Genomic DNA, 17,938 nt, shown 5'->3' on the forward strand with positions numbered 1-17,938 from the left:
TTTTTTAAAAAATTAATATCAAGGTTTTTGACCTTTTTGTGCATCAGTGTCCAAGTTTTTGATACTTTGGAGATCTAATATGGAGGTTTTTCCCAGGTTCCACCTCCCTCTGACCCCACAGAGGATAAAGCGGTGTAAAGATAATGGATGAATTAACTGCCTTATGTGCCTTCCTGCTTCTTCCAGCTAGTGTTGTTAACTATGACCAGTAGAGGTCAGCACATGGCAACTTGTTATTGCTCAAGGTTTCACGTTACAGTCTGCAACATGATGAATTTAATGTTCACTTTTTATTGCTTTTGTTTGCTGCGTTTATCATGAACAAGTCAATCTGCTGAAGTGGTATTGATCACTATCATATTGATTTGCAGTCGCAGGCTTTTTGTCATTACCAGTAAAATAATCAGAAAAAAAGGTCGGTATTTCTGCACATTCGCACACACCAGCACAATAGTATTGTTTTTATGTCAAAATAAAAGTTAGATTATGAAGACACCAAAACGTCACAAAGAAAGAAGAAAAGAAAGAAAAAGCGATATTAACGCAAGAAAAAAAAACCTTATATCAACACCCCTAAAGATATAAATTCTGGATCTTAATGAACTAAAATGTCAATTTGTACATTAATGGTCCAACAACTGGGTTATTATCTCAACAAAGTGTCAAAACCTCGATTTTAACACATGAAAAGATCACAAACTTGGCTATTGATGCACTGAAACATCATCTATCTGGATGTTAACATACTGAAATGTCAAAACCGAGGATTTTAAAATGTCAAATTAACTCAACAGTGTGCAAACCTAAACATTATTGAACACAAAACATCAAAAACTTGGATCTTAACAAACCAGAAGATCAAAAACCTGGATACCAAGATATCAAAGTGTCAAAAAAGTTTAATATTAATGCTCCAAAACATCAAAAATCTATCTGGATTTTAGATTTTAAGATGTCAAAAACCTATTAAATAAACAAAATGTTGTAAAACATCTGAGGCTTAAATGTTTTGGAGTCTATATATCCAGAACAATGTAAATATTGACAGATTTTTATTCTTATGAAGCAATTCAGGTTTATAATTCAAATTTTATGTTTAGCTGTTATTGTTTCAGTTAATTAATAAACAATGAATGAATGTACAAATATGTATTTTTCTGTTATGTTCATCTAGACTTTAAATATCTTTTAGTCAAACACTGTGTGGTTTATTATTGAGCTGTCCTTCTTCTTTGTGTTGTCAACAGTGGCCTGCAGAGGTCGCCACATGTTAACAAATTGTCGTTCACAATAACTTCATGATCAAGTTAAAGTTCACTTTTTTATTGCTATTGTTCGTTTTTGGCTGCGTTTATCAGTCAAGAGTAGAAACATGAAGTACTCGCTGCTTTAAAGGGACTCACTTAGCCAAACACAGGTGCAGCCAGTTGGTGCTAGAAGTCACACAGTTTTAAAAATAAGCATCATCTGACTGCAGTGATGTGTCTCAGCGATTTGCAGTATAAAGACTTCTTTATCTGGAAGGTCCGGTTACTGGTGAATCAGTACTCCTGGATAAAACCACACCATGAAGACAAAAGAACACCAAGAAACTCTGTGAAAAGGTTAATGAAAAGCACAAGTCAGGGGATGATACAAGAACATCTCCACGTCACTGAAAATCCCCTCGTGTACAGTTAAATATATCATTAAGAAATGGAAGGAATATGGCACATGTGTAAATCTGTCTTTCGCAAGTTGTCCTCAAAAACAGAGTGAGGCAAGAAAAAGACGAGTGAGGGAGGCCACCGAGATGACTCAGGAGGAGCTTCAGCAGCTGACGTGGACGAGGCTGTTCATACATCAACTGTTGTCGAAACTTTATGGGAGAGTGACCAAGAGAAAAAGCTCATATTAAATCTGGACTAGAGTTCACCAGAAGACACGTGGGAGACTCTGAAGTCAGCTGGAAGAAGGTTGCTTTTTGCACATCACCATAAACACACACCATCCCCACTGAGCAGCATGGTGGTGGCAGCATCATCATGCTTCTTGGCAGCAGGTCTTGGATGATAGAGAAACCCTGGAGGACAACCTGATGCTGTCAGAACTGTGACTTGGGAGAAGATTTGTTTGATAATGAGCCGAAGCAAACAGCCAAAGCGACACAGAAATGGTTTAAAGACAACAAGGTGAATGTTCTGGAGGCCGAACTGGAGGCCAGATCTCAATCCATCTGTGTCTGGACTTATAAAAGGTCTGTTCACTCATGATTCCTGTGTAACCTGACAGAGTTTGAACAGTTTCACAAAGAAGAATGATGTAAAACTGCAGCATCCAGATGTTCAGGCTGATTGAGACCAACCCCCTCAGTGGTTTAAAGTTTTTTTTTTTTTTTTACAAATGAAGTGATTTTAGTTTAACTTTGAATAACTGTCCACTATAATGTTAAAAAAAAAATAAAATCAGATGTTGTACTGCAGAGTTGTGTTTGTAAGTCATACCTTTGAGGTGCATACTTTTTGATTAAAGAACTTTTTTCACTTTTTAAGAAGCTTCCTTGAGCTCCCTCTTGTGGGGAACCTGCAGCCGGATTAATGGAGAGTTTGTGAGAGTTACATAAGTTAGCAGCTCTGAGTTTGGTTCTTCACATGAAATATACTGTTGACGTTCTCTGTAATGAGAGTAAAGAGCCTGAGGTGTGTGAACGCGCCACCGTGTCGTTGTGTGTCCGTGTCGTTGTGTTGTTGTGTTGGTCTGCCTGCAATCTGCAATGTGACAAACCGTCGGGTGGCTTTGGGCAGATCGCGCGCACACGCCTCACGAGTCAAACTGTGATTGCACGCGCGGCACTGGGGGTTCAGTTGCACGTGCGCGCCCGGGCCCGTGCACACGCCCCGTGTGCTTTATTGCGGCTGCGCCCTGGCAGTCTTGAATTTGTCCCGCGGATGCGTGCAGCGGGGGGGAAGCTCTCCGGTTTGCAAGCGCTGCAAAAGTGTTGAGGACGCGGCGATGAGCGCAGCGGAGAGTCCGGAGCGGCGCAGCGGATCCCCGAGCACGACCAGGCGGCCAGAGTGAGCTGTGAGCCGAGGAGCACCGCAGCAAAACCCCCCCGATCTGAGCCCAAGTCTCCGGTATCTGTGAGCACACGCCTCCGGGAGAGCTGCGCCGAGGAGGTCGGTGCGGGGTTCACCGTCTGCTCGGCGTTTCACCGGGACCAGCGGCGGCCGTGCGCTCCGACCATGGAGCAGCAGCGGTGATCCGGAGAAGAAGACGAGCCGCCCCGGACGTTGAGAACATGGGTTGCTTCGCCGCTGCGGAGGGGAGGGCTTTGCTGTAACACCGGCGGATCATGGCAGGGGTTCACGCTTCGGATGCGGGACATTTTCTGGATCCTGCCATCGGCGCCCCGCCAGCCCAGGGCGCGACCACCGTGGCGGGGATCACCGGAGACGCGGCCGCGCTGCCTCCCGCCGGCACCCGGACGTACTTGGAGGTGTCGGCCGCTGCCCAGGGCTACGGGGCCGAGGGAGTTTACACCAATGGACGGTACAGGGAGCACGGCAGCCCGCGGATCGGGAGTGGCAGCCGCGACAATTCGGCGGAGAGGATTCAGGCGGCTGGAAACGCACCTTGCGGCATCATGAAGGTTGGTGGTTGAAGCACTTCTGGTGGCTGATTCTCAAGGTGACACAAGGGGAGCCTGATCCAGGAACAGGCTGTTTATCAGTGAGGTCCACTCTGGAAAGTCATGAAGGAGACCTGCTCCCACCACTTCACTGCATGCATGGCTGTGTGAAACATCTAAACTACTGATGTGAATGAGCGTTTTTAATGGCCTCAGTTGCATCAACCCACTAGTATGTGGGAGTTCAACTTACATCTCTGTGTGAAATTTCTGAAACTAAATTCAAGTTGATGTAACTTAGTGAAATCAGCTGGACAACTTGACGTTTGGGCTAAAAACTAGAGTTTGATTGTAGAGATCAGAATGATTCCTCCAACTCAAAATAGTTTGTTGGTTGAACATAATTGCACTGGTCGTCGTCTTAACTCAAAAATATGGAAGCAAACAGTTATTTCTTTTTGTGCTGAACCTAAAGTCCAGTTTGCTGGTTTAGATATATCGTTTGAGTTGCAAACATTATTGGCAATAGTTGATATTTTGTGTAATTTAAGCTCAAATCTCTGCATTAGTCGAACTAAAACTAAATCAGAGTTGATGCAACTTAATGAAATCAGCTCAGGTTGGGTTCACATCAGAATGTTTAATTTAATATTGTGTGTAATTGAAACATTTTTACGTTAGTTGAAGTAATACTGAAGTTAAATTGAGGTAACGTAATAAAATTGATAATCAAATTTTTCTTTACATTGACTTCAGGTAGTGAATCTTAACACGTCCGAACAGTTTCAGACAGTTCAGACTGCACTGATCGGACTCATAAGAATAATTCCTCTACGTCAGTGTGGTTAATTGGTTGAACATAATTTAATTAGAAGTTGTTGCGACTCAAAAAGGCCGATGCGAACTGAGGCCAAATTTTATTTTGTGGAATGACTTCCAGGGTTTTGTAGCGTTTAAGTGGAAACTTAAGCTGCTTTTAGTCGATCAACTTCCTGAAGAAGTTCAGCACAAAAACACCCAAAGGTCTGTGGGTTGTCATGCAACAGATCAGTAGAACTGTGAGGAAATCGAAAGAACGTTTGCTTGGATTCCACTAAATATTTTCTTCATGTTGCTGCTGATGTTACTGTGAAGCTGCTCAGTTTCCAGAAACATGGTGGATGTATTTGTGCTTTATGAGAGTCTTTTTTTTTGACACTTTAAGTTCAGATGAAGGTGTAGCGGTCAGTTTAAGATGAGTCTTTGCAGTTTCAGGCAAATGTTTACACTCTGAGCAAAGCAGAAGTGAAAGCAGGTCTTGCTGGAACAGATGGCTCACTGGGTTGGGTACGTCTTCCTCGTTGTTCAGGGGCGGGTCGTCGTTCTTCTTATAGCTCCTTCGGTAATTGATGGTGTGATAATAATATTTTTAATGGCTGCCCAGCCCTAATTAGGGCTTCCATCACTGAAGGTTAATTAACTGGTCTTCCACAAACCAGCACAGGCAGCAAGGCAGGTTTCCTCTTGATTTCATGTCGCCCCGTGTTATGCTTTCAGCGCCGCCTTGTTTTTACTACACAGCGTGCAGTGTGTTAGCATGACAGACTGCATCATGGGGTCCTTGGTGGAAGTGTTGCGTAGGTGGGACACACTGGAGAGTTGCATTCTGTCATATCAGACCCAGTGTGCTTAGCAACTGACAAAACACTGGCTGTTTCTTTGTTAGCCCCCATTACTGGATTCCCTGTGGGTGTGGATGAAACACTCATGTGCACATGCATGAACCTTCTGCTGCCGGTTCAATACGGTCACCTCAGGAGGATCCATACATAAGTGCAGTTCTTTGTCGCTTTCTTTCACTCTGTGTGGGAAATATAATGTGGGTCAGAGGTCCTAACCTCAGCAGTCAGCGAGGAGCAAACCATGGGAGCAGGGCTGTAGGGGATTCTGCCGTCAACATGTGATTAATAAGAAACTCTTGATTAACCGCGCTGACTGCAGTTGTTTTTCATAATCGTGGGAATCGTTTCCATTCACTTGCACACAAACAAACGGAAGCGACGAGCAGAAAAGCCACATTTTCCGCCGTTTGTGCTTTGTTCTTCTTCTGCTGTGGTACTAATTGGCTCTAATAACTTCTTATATTCGACCGACTGCGTTTGGTTGTGCATCTGTTGACATTAGGTAATAGATTTAGTCGGATATGCAAACACCACAACACCCCACATTAACGGAACCAATCGGTGTTTAGAAATAGGGCTGCAACTTCTGATTGTTTTCATTGCTGATTAATCTGGTGATTACTTTCTGGATTAATGGATTCACTGCTCAGAAATTTCAGAAAATTGTAAAAAAATATTAAAAACCTGGACACAAACTTGGCTGTTAACTCAACAAGGTGTCAAAACCTAGATATTACCAAACCAAAACATCAGAAACCTGGATATTAACTCACTAAAATGTCAAAAACCTAGATGTCAAAGCTCCTCAAGATCAAAAATCTAGAGATTAACCCAACAAAAAATCAAAAACTTGCATACTAATGCACTAAAACATCAAAAACCTGCATGTTACCACATTAGAAAATCAAAAATTTGGATTTTTAGACACCGAAACATCAAAAATCTGGAACTTAGTGTTCAAACCAAAGCCCAAGATGGCAAAATATTTTGTTCACAACCCAAAGATATTCTGTTTACTGTCATAGAAGAGAAAATAAAGTATTAAATATTCACATTTAAGAAGTTACAATGAAGGAATTTGATTACTTGATGGTGGCATGGCTCAGAAATAGAAGCAAGTTGATAAGAAGTACATTCTGCACGGTGAAATATCTTTCTTACATACTGGATCAATAAAATAAATGGCGCACGGTTCGATAACAGAGGAGCAAATTACCAGCAAGTTGTTGGATAATGCATTCAGCATAGTGAAACGTATTTGTAATGCACTGAATCAATTAACCAAATGTGGCACGGCTCGGAAACGGGATACAGAGCAGCATGTTGTTGGGAGATACATTGAGCACGGTGAAACGTTTTTCTAACGTAATGGATAAATAAATGTTGCATGGTTTGAAAATGGTTTGCAGGGGAGCACGTTGTCAGCAAGTTGGTGAAAGATGCATTGAGCATGGTGAAACATGTTTCTACTGTTCAGACGACCGTAAATAAGCTTGTAGACGCTGTAAAAATGTAAATAGGTAATTATATAAAGTATGGGGAGGCTATATGTTTTCTTTGTGTTAGGCCAGCTACAAACGGTGCGATTATAACAATCTTATAAGGCTAGCTATGCTGTACGACGTGAATGTAATAAACTTTGGGCATGACATGAAGTTTGCTGTGTGCCGATTGCATGATGAAAACACAAGCTGAATCGATGTACATGAACGCGCAAGAGTAAAGCGTCATAAACCTGCGCCATCCATCCACGAAAAGCGAAGCATGAAGGGAGCCCTCGCCCTTGTGGCATTTATGTGTTTGGAGAGAAATCCCCAAAAAAGGAGGTGGAGACTTTTTTGATGCGTTTTGCCATTGTAGCAGCAAAGCATCTATTTGGGTTTAGCGCTGAGAACGTCATTTCATACTGCATTCCTATTGGTCAGTTAGTTAGTCGGGGCAGCAGTCACCCTGTGAGACTTTCAAATTGTCTTTAGTTGCAAGTTCACGACAACGGCCGTCCTTGAACCTGTCTCAGTGTGACGAAGGATCACCGATTTAGAGCCAAGAGCAAAGATATCGCCACGATTCTCTCACGATTGTGCGATTTTCGACTGTCCAAGACGAAAGATTACAGTGTGTAGCGAGCTTTAGTAGCATCTGTGGACACTTGGTAAAATATAGTTCAACTTTTTTCTTGTCTCTTAGAGTTTCTGGCGTTCTAACTGTGTCAAATTGCACAGAAGACATTTCTGAGTTCTGTCTCCTTCCTGATGGTTGCCCTGTTTCCATAGAGGTGCAGGACTTTATGTTGCAGTGAAAAACACGCCCACAGTGAATAAAACCTGTAACAAGATGCTTCACATTTTGGTTTGGACGCGGTACACACTGTAAGAGCAAACGCATGATGGGAAAGCGGGTCAGGTGATGTGTGGAGGCGGTTCATGTGTGTCTCCAGTACAGCCGGCCTCACTTTATGTGTGTTTGAGTGGAGCGTTAAAAGGTGAAGGGGCGACGGGTCCATGGGAATCGGGAAGCAAATGAGCAATTATAGCTCCGCGTTACCTCATTAACTCGGCCCTCAACATGCAAATCGCAGAAGAGGAGGCCAGTCTGCACGTCCGCCCGGCGTCGCAACTTTGTCCTCTTGTGATTTCCTCGGCGGGGCGACGGCAAAGACTGCAAAGCGGCCGGAGGGGAGCGGGTTTGTGATGCAGCCTCGTTATGTAATGCTGGACCGTAGACAGCTGCGAGGCCGACTGCCGCCCGGCTGCAGGGTGGAGGCAACTGACAGCCAGCACAATGAGTGAAGGAGCAAACGGCATTTCACCAAGACAGAGGATGACAGCGCTGCATCTCAACATCCCCAGCATTCGTCATCGCTTTCTGCTGTTCTCACTCTGTTCCTGCACTCCGGAGGGTTGGCAGCACATTTAAGATGCAGATCTGCAAGACAAAGAGCAGTTTATTGTCAGTTTATAGGATGACATGAATGAGAGACGGACGGATGTGCGCTGTTAAGAAAACAAAAAGAGCAAAACGATGGAAATCTGGCAGCAAGAAGAAATAGGCTACAAAAACAAAACAGGATATATCCATAAAATGATATTTTTTGCAGATTTATGAAATGTTTTTATTGAGGTTCACATGTAAATTAATACTTTCAATTCTGTGATTTTATTGGATATTTCTAAACATATGCACAGATTTGTAAAATAGCAGTAAATGGTTCAGAAATAACAGATGAAAACAGATTTTTTTAACCGTCAGCATGTAAATTTATGCTTTTTTCTGTGATTTTACAAGATATACAATTTGAAAAATCACAAAAAATCAGTAAAATGAAAGTTAAATGTTTTTTTTTTACCCATTTGAAGTCGTTGATGTCCTTATTTTTTTCCCCAAATATGCAGAAATGATGCACAATTATTGTTTTTAGTTTCATTTTTAAGGTGAACATCTAAGTTAGTGCTTTGTTCCATCATCTTTATCTCATTATCTTTACTTTAACAAAGCAGGGAACATACTTTTGCATTTTTCTATCCTTAATACACATAATTTTCTTTCAAATACTGGCAAATATTTGTAATTTTTTGACCTAAAAACTGTACAAAAACCATTTCTTTTCCTGAGTTCGCGATGCAGCGCAGTTCCTGTCTGCTGGGACCGAACATCGATCAGGATCACAGCGTTATCGGCTGTTCCTGCGTCAGGTCGTCTCTTCCTTCACCTCAACTCTCACTGACAGAATATCCATTCATCCTGTCATTGACCCGGGCGGCTCAATAAGCGATGAACACATGTGGAGGGATTACTGAGCGAGAGTCGATGGACACTTCATCAATAACAATAAGAAAACTAGTCAATGAGATGTCGGATAGTTTCACCTGAAACTGGCGGATACGGACGAGAACGTCATCGCGTTTCATTTCAGTCGATTCCTAATGATCGGTTTTTAAATAAACACCAACAGACATAAAGGTTGATTCTGAATTTAACCACTTCATCTATATACTGATGATGTTTTGCTCTTGAGAGGTTTTCTTTTCTACATACGCAGGTCGACTAATGTTTCCCTTAAAAACAGGAAACAGCAGATGTAATTTTGGCGAATCTTCCTCTGGTGAAGAAAGCGATGACGGATAATCAAATGCTGCTTCCAGTCCTGCACTCACTGAGATATAAATAGAAAACACAGCTCAGTCCTGTGCTCGGCCACCTCTGGCCCTGATAACAAGTGACTCGACACACGACCTGCATGGTGTTAAAGCTGACTGAGCAGATCAATCGGGGATTAAATGACGTTTGATGTGAACGTTCCTCCGGTTATTCCTGGAGGATTCTTACACTAGCAGCAGACAGTGTAAGTATAGGAGGTAAATCGGTTTTTATTATTCAGCAAAACAAACGACGAAACTACATCTATTTGGTCGCACAGACTTAAACACTGACTTATCTACGTGACATTATTCTGACAAAAACGACACACAGAACAAACAATTAATTGATTTTAAATCCAAATTTGTAACTAACAAATGGCAAAAGCTGCACCCTAGGATGTACGTCATGAGTCTGACCGGCAGTTTCTCAGTGGTTTCTGCTCCCATCATCACATTTTTCTTGATTCAAAATAAAAAAAAATGTAGAATGAAGTGATTTTAATGAAATATGATGATTTTGAGATTCAATTCGGTTGGTTTTCCACATGGAACAGCCCGTCATACATGAGTAGTTCAAGCACCTTGGTTGGAAATCTGACAATTCTTAAAGTTGTTGTCTCGAATAAAAGTTTTTATTTTTAAAAAAACATTTTTTTGAAGACACTATCATATAATAAATCTTAAAAAACAAAATCTACAGCTAAAAAAATCCTGAATTTTTGATCAGGTGACTGTTGTTTGCAGCCGAGTTGCATCCAGGAGTGCAAAATGTTTTGTTTTTTTTACAGAATCTAATTAAATACAATATCAAAAAATCAGACACCTGAAGTAAATAGATTTTGATAAAATGTTGGGCTTTGAAGGTTAGAATTGGTTCATTTTCCAGATAGAACGCCACATGACACATTTACATCCCTTGAGTGTCTGAAACTGAAAACAACCTGATAATTGTTCCTGTTTGTATGGACCGGTTTAGTTTCTGTCTCTGATAGAAGCTGTCAGCAGGTTGCAGGATTTCGAACAGTTTAAAGTCACCTGAAAGATTTTAATTATGAACAACAAAGCACAGCAGTTAGAGGACTTGCTTGAGTTCCTTGAAGACCTCTCATCCAAGAGGCTTCATCAGGTCTGACTGACTAGTCGGGAGTTCCAGGTACTTTTATCCTTAAGAAGTCATTAACACCTGAGTTTTTAAACTCAACGCTACGATTAATCTACGAGAGTAACCATGACCCCGATGACTAAGAATCTTCACAGCAGTAAGAGTTTCAGGTTATCTGGTATAATTTAAACCCAGCTGACACCTGGACTGAAGCGTCGCTGCAGGAATCGGTCACATGTCAGCCGGTGTCTTAAATTTCTGCCCTTCTGCTCGGCTGCTTCGGCTTCTGCATATATAGTTTCCCCGATGTGAGGTTTGTGCCGATCCTGTGCAGGCCGGAGGACGCCTCGAACTAATAACACTGATTACATGTGGAGGGATGAGATGATGATGATGATGATGAGAATAGGAGCCCGTCCACGCATCACTGCTCACATCACAGGCTTTACGTGGAGTAAGAGCTTCCTGCGCAGATTTAATTTAAAGTAATGGAATACGGGCAGAGATAACACAAGTTGGCCATGAAACGACGCCTCTTCCAGGGATTTCAAACAGCAATTCCCACGTCTCCTGCAGCGGCTCAGATATTTTTGGAAAACAAGAGATCCGCAGCGCGTTGAAGATGTGAAGCGGTGATTACAGACGTCTGCTGAATCATCGCCGGCTGCTTCGCTCAAAAAACACAAACATGCCAAACAGGCGTCTTTGTGTTTGAATCTGCAGCTCGGAATCAACAGTTTTATAAAAAAGGTCACTCGTCTGGCAGAAACCCCCGAACCTGAAGACTGATCTAAACAAGGAGGGGCTCGGATTTATGCTCACTTTCTGGTTTTGGTGGACTTATTTCAAGGACTTTTATTTTTTTTTGATAAAGGCAGTAAAACTCCTAAAGCTTCCTCACTTCATAGATTAGAGCACAGGAAGGCAAAGTGGAAGAGGTTCAAATTAGATTAACAGTCGAAAAGAATTGATTAATTATTTTAAAAACAACACAATGATGAGAATCTGGCAGCAAGTGTGCCGGAAAAAATATGGAAAAAAATATGTGGAATAATGTTTAGACAAAAAACTGAAAGTAATGATTTAACTAAATTAAAAGTGTAAAATAATAGATTTGTAAAAACATAGAATTCAACTAGACTTGTTTAATTCTTAAAATGCTAAAAAAAAAAAAAATATTTTAAATATTTGCTTTTTCTTTACATAACTGTCACTATTGCTAATTTAAATGCAGCAAAAAAAAAAAAAAGAATTATTGTAAAAGAACAAATTATCATTTTTACCAATGTAGATTTAGGATGTGGACATTATTTATTGTTTTATTTTACATTTAGTTTGTAAATTCAAACTTTTTTTTCCTCTGATTTTACTAGTTATTACCTTTAATTTAACAAAACAGGGAAAATCTGTGAAATACTTGTTAGAAAACTAATTTGTCTTTCAAGTAACAGCAAGTGTCTCTAGAAATTTGGATATATTTGCTAATTTAAGTACAGTAAAAACATGAATTACATAAACATACATTGTAAAAGAGATTTATAGAATCTTTTCTGTATTTTTTATATGGACATTGTTTACATTTTTTTAAAAACATGTACATGAATCGTTTGGTTCCATTTTTTACAGTGTAGCTCTGAGCGTGTGTTTATTGGAGAATCTGCTCTCAAACACCTTTACAGACTACATCTGAACAGCAACGTCTCGCTTGGATGATTGTGGTCATGCTTTATTTACCGGCAGCTACAGCTTTCAAAGCACGAAATGCAAATGAGCAAACACTAAACTCGACTAGCTGCTCTCACGACAAGGATTCGTGTTTGACTTCTTTGCAAACTGTTCAAAGCCGCAGAGTTTGCGTTGTCCTTCGCGACCATCCTTTTCCACGCGGGCATTGCTGTCCAATGTTGTCTGCTAATCCTTTCTTGTTCTTTGTTCCCTTTAAGGATAATGACTTGAGCTGGAACCTCAATTACCCATGTGTCAGACTGCTCCCCGGACAGAGAGAGTTCTTTCAGACCAGAACAATTGATCTGATTGGACACCAGCAGGGTGTGTTTGGGGTGAAGTCTTATCTTGATGATCCCTGAGGAATGTATGCAACAGTGATGATGAATAGTGTTGCTCTACTTTTCTCTTTGAAATACCCCAAAGGTGTTCTGTTGGATTTAAAACGGGTCACACACTTGTCCAAGTTGTAGTTTTCACTTATTCTGTAGAAACTCTTAGTATCAACTCCCCCAACAACTTTTGCACTCCTGCAGCTTCATACCATGATACTGCCACCTCCGTGCTTCACTGTCAGGACTATGGATCCACTGTGGTAGTAGTGGCCAAGTTCACACCAAACATGCTGGACTCCTTTTGAACCCAACTAATCTATCTTGAAGAATGAGCTCCCAGTATTCATCAGGCTTGTCATCGTGTTCTTCATCAAGGCTTTTTCTTTGTCTCTATCCATAGAGATGTTGTGGAGTGTCCTTCACTGTCTGAGCTTCACAGAGACTCTGATTTCAATGTCAGCTCTGTCAGCTTTGTTGAGCAGTTCTTTCCCATGTGGAGCCATGTTGTGCTTCACTATCAGGACTATGCGTTCGCTGCGTACTCGGTTTAGTTGAAGCGATCACAGGTGGACTCACTTCTGTTCAGTTTCTACTTTTCTCAAGAGTTTGTTTTCTAAACCTCACGACAGGAAACACTTGACTTTTCCTCTTAGAAATAATGCAATTATTGAGAGGTGATGCAAGCTTGAGTCATTCGACATTTAAATGATATCACGCGTCGTGATATTGCGCTCGCTCCTGTTGTGTAATGCCGACAGAGGAAAAGTCTCCGTGTGAAATATTCTTGGCAGGACGCTGGAGATATATCAGCGTCTTGCAGAATGTTCTCTGCCCTTCAGGAGACTGTTGTAAAGATGACTGATCTCCACATATGTCAGTCTGGATGTTCCCCAGGTTCAACTGTGCTCTGAGAACAGGGCTGTGATGGATGGACACAATAATACGTCTGTGAGAACTGCTGCACATGGCTTCGCTCGACATGGCGCTTCAGCTCCACCGGATTTCTGTTATTATGCAAGAACTCGGAAATAAAAGGTGCATACAGACGAGTACTGTGAGGACGATGGAGCTAGCTGGCTTTGATAGTTCATCAAAATCACTCTATTTGTGTCTCATGTAAAACATTTGCTGAAAACATATTACTTGCAGTGACCATAGTCCATAAAAAATTAAATAAATCTGTGCTTGTCAGTGCAACTGTGAGGCCATCAGTGACTCAGCTGCGACAGACAGTCACATGACAAAAAAAATCATGTTACGCAACTTAAATACTGTGCATCAGCCCAACAATTCACTAGTTCCTCGTACTAGGTTGGAATATTTTTAACACTTGATTTTTCTGCTGCTCTCATTCTCCTTGTTTCTACACTGTAAAAATTGATCATTTTTAGTGTTTTTTTCTGATATTTTTTTGAACAATTGTACGATGATAATAACTAGTAAAGTCATAGAAAAAAGTATTTTAAGTAATTTATGATAATATATAAGAATAATACACTTTTTTTATAGAGCAATTTTCAAAACATGCTAAAAGTGATTTTTAATAAAATAAATTTAAAATTGAAATAAAATAAGGACAGAAAAATAGAACACAAACCAGAACAAGAAGCTATAAAACATAACTTAACACTTAAATAAAATCAGACAAAGCTTTCTGATAAAAATGTGTTTTAAGGAGTGACTTAAAAGAGAGCATGTCAAAATTTTAATTTGTAATTTTACAGCATTTGACTATTAAATTACACCGTTTTATTTACTTAAAAATCAAATTGTTTTACACACATTTTCTGTTATTTGAAATGTATACATATATATTAAACATTTTAAAATTGCGAATAATTTTTTGTAACTGTTGTTAAATACAGACAACGCAACAGCGTAGTACAAACATCAAATTCACAGTTTATTGCGTAGCTACGAAATCAAATTAAATCAAGTTTATTGTCATTTTGCTGGACATAGATGAGAGAACATTTCTTCAGGATCCAGTAACTTAAAGCAATTTAAATAAAGTGGTGTCGTATGTCCAAATCACAACCGAGCGCCGCAATTTGAGCGACGTTCACTGTCTGGGCAACATAAAATTTAACAAAACAAACAGGAATTTTTTGTGCTCTCGTTCGTTAGTTTTCCTTTCGCGCAATGCATGTCGGTCCATATCACTCGGTTCGTGACCATCGGCTGTGCACTACTTTTCACGGTGCATTGTGGGATATTTTGAGTGCACTATATAGGGTGTAACATTTAACACCCTATATCTATCTAGGACATCGAGTCATAGAAACAGTTCCTTGTTTCTGTTTTCTGATAATTCCCAGGAGAAAACGATGAAGGGTCATCCCAGCATGTTGGATGGTGGTTGGTCAGAACAAGTTCTAGAAAATGAAAGGTCTCACTTTCACCTACATCTGATACCAGCATCATCTTCTAGACGCGATTCACTCTGTGGTTAAAAACTATTTTCTAATATAATCATGTATGACCCAGTGGTACTTGTAAATGGTGGAGATTTAAACTGTTCCTGAGAGAACAATATAAGATGAGAGAAAACTCAATAACAGCAGATAAGACCGGAGATCTGCTGCAGGAGGGAAGTGATGCAACTTCTGACCGTCTGACCTTCTGGCTGGATTTGCATGAAGACTTGCCAGAGCCGGCGTTAGCACATCGCGGCTATTATTAGCTGTTAAAGTGCACTGCAGCCTGAGAACAGTCACTCACATGTGGAGCTGTCTGGACTCGCTCAGCCTCGTAAATGCATATTTATCTGTCAACAAGCAGCGCGGCGTCGCACAGCTGCACGGTTTATTTCCAGAAAACATTCCTCTGCAGAAAGAGAAAGCCACAGCGAGCTGCACTTTAATCCTCTTTTTTGCGTTGTTGTTGTTGCCCCTGTTACGTTTTACCTCACTGATGGCTCATCTGTCACTACAATGTAAAATCTCACACCTCTATGCGAACAGAACCACCATGAAGGAGGAGAGAGAACTCAGAGATGTCCTGGAATGACACAGTCGCGTNAAACATGTACATGAATCGTTTGGTTCCATTTTTTACAGTGTAGCTCTGAGCGTGTGTTTATTGGAGAATCTGCTCTCAAACACCTTTACAGACTACATCTGAACAGCAACGTCTCGCTTGGATGATTGTGGTCATGCTTTATTTACCGGCAGCTACAGCTTTCAAAGCACGAAATGCAAATGAGCAAACACTAAACTCGACTAGCTGCTCTCACGACAAGGATTCGTGTTTGACTTCTTTGCAAACTGTTCAAAGGCGACACAGACCGCAGAGTTTGCGTTGTCCTTCGCGACCATCCTTTTCCACGCGGGCGTTGCTGTCCAATGTTGTCTGCTAATCCTTTCTTGTTCTTTGTTCCCTTTAAGGATAATGACTTGAGCTGGAACCTCAATTACCCATGTGTCAGACTGCTCCCCGGACAGAGAGAGTTCTTTCAGACCAGAACAATTGATCTGATTGGACACCAGCAGGGTGTGTTTGGGGTGAAGTCTTATCTTGATGATCCCTGAGGAATGTATGCAACAGTGATGATGAATAGTGTTGCTCTACTTTTCTCTTTGAAATACCCCAAAGGTGTTCTGTTGGATTTAAAACGGGTCACACACTTGTCCAAGTTGTAGTTTTCACTTATTCTGTAGAAACTCTTAGTATCAACTCCCCCAACAACTTTTGCACTCCTGCAGCTTCATACCATGATACTGCCACCTCCGTGCTTCACTGTCAGGACTATGGATCCACTGTGGTAGGAGTGGCCAAGTTCACACCAAACATGCTGGACTCCTTTTGAACCCAACTAATCTATCTTGAAGAATGAGCTCCCAGTATTCATCAGGCTTCTCATCGTGTTCTTCATCAAGGCTTTTTCTTTGTCTCTATCCATAGAGGTTGATGTTGTGGAGTGTCCTTCACTGTCTGAGCTTCACAGAGACTCTGATTTCAATGTCAGCTCTGTCAGCTTTGTTGAGCAGTTCCTTCCCATGTGGAGCCATGTTGTGCTTCACTATCAGGACTATGCGTTCGCTGCGTACTCAGTTTAGTTGAAGCGATCACAGGTGAACTCACTTCTGTTCAGTTTCTACTTTTCTCAAGAGTTTGTTTTCTAAACCTCACGACAGGAAACACTTGACTTTTCCTCTTAGAAATAATGCAATTATTGAGAGGTGATGCAAGCTTGAGTCATTCGACATTTAAATGATATCACGCGTCGTGATATTGCGCTCGCTCCTGTTGTGTAATGCCGACAGAGGAAAAGTCTCCGTGTGAAATATTCTTGGCAGGACGTTGGAGATATATCAGCGTCTTGCAGAATGTTCTCTGCCCTTCAGGAGACTGTTGTAAAGATGACTGATCTCCACATATGTCAGTCTGGATGTTCCCCAGGTTCAACTGTGCTCTGAGAACAGGGCTGTGATGGATGGACACAATAATACGTCTGTGAGAACTGCTGCACATGGCTTCGCTCGACATGGCGCTTCAGCTCCACCGGATTTCTGTTATTATGCAAGAACTCGGAAATAAAAGGTGCATACAGACGAGTACTGTGAGGACGATGGAGCTAGCTGGCTTTGATAGTTCATCAAAATCACTCTATTTGTGTCTCATGTAAAACATTTGCTGAAAACATATTACTTGCAGTGACCATAGTCCATAAAAAATTAAATAAATCTGTGCTTGTCAGTGCAACTGTGAGGCCATCAGTGACTCAGCTGCGACAGACAGTCACATGACAAAAAAAATCATGTTACGCAACTTAAATACTGTGCATCAGCCCAACAATTCACTAGTTCCTCGTACTAGGTTGGAATATTTTTAACACTTGATTTTTCTGCTGCTCTCATTCTCCTTGTTTCTACACTGTAAAAATTGATCATTTTTAGTGTTTTTTTCTGATATTTTTTTGAACAATTGTACGATGATAATAACTAGTAAAGTCATAGAAAAAAGTATTTTAAGTAATTTATGATAATATATAAGAATAATACACTTTTTTTATAGAGCAATTTTCAAAACATGCTAAAAGTGATTTTTAATAAAATAAATTTAAAATTGAAATAAAATAAGGACAGAAAAATAGAACACAAACCAGAACAAGAAGCTATAAAACATAACTTAACACTTAAATAAAATCAGACAAAGCTTTCTGATAAAAATGTGTTTTAAGGAGTGACTTAAAAGAGAGCATGTCAAAATTTTAATTTGTAATTTTACAGCATTTGACTATTAAATTACACCGTTTTATTTACTTAAAAATCAAATTGTTTTACACACATTTTCTGTTATTTGAAATGTATACATATATATTAAACATTTTAAAATTGCGAATAATTTTTTGTAACTGTTGTTAAATA

General features: G+C 40.5%; 1 protein-coding gene across 1 annotated transcript in view; it reads left to right on the top strand.

Moving 5' to 3' along the window:
• Positions 1–2,980: 2,980 nt before the first annotated feature.
• The window catches only part of LOC103359488 (inactive phospholipase C-like protein 2), a 110,016-nt gene continuing 95,058 nt past the window's right edge, over positions 2,981–17,938 (top strand). Inside the window, exon 1 of the mRNA XM_008284850.1 lies at positions 2,981–3,628. Within this exon, the coding sequence (XP_008283072.1) occupies positions 3,332–3,628 (297 nt within the window). The 5' untranslated portion in view covers positions 2,981–3,331. The remainder of the gene's footprint in view (positions 3,629–17,938) is intronic.

The sequence above is a fragment of the Stegastes partitus genome, unplaced genomic scaffold (assembly GCF_000690725.1).
Source record: "Stegastes partitus isolate 25-593 unplaced genomic scaffold, Stegastes_partitus-1.0.2 Scaffold376, whole genome shotgun sequence".
Lineage (NCBI taxonomy): Eukaryota > Metazoa > Chordata > Actinopteri > Pomacentridae > Stegastes > Stegastes partitus.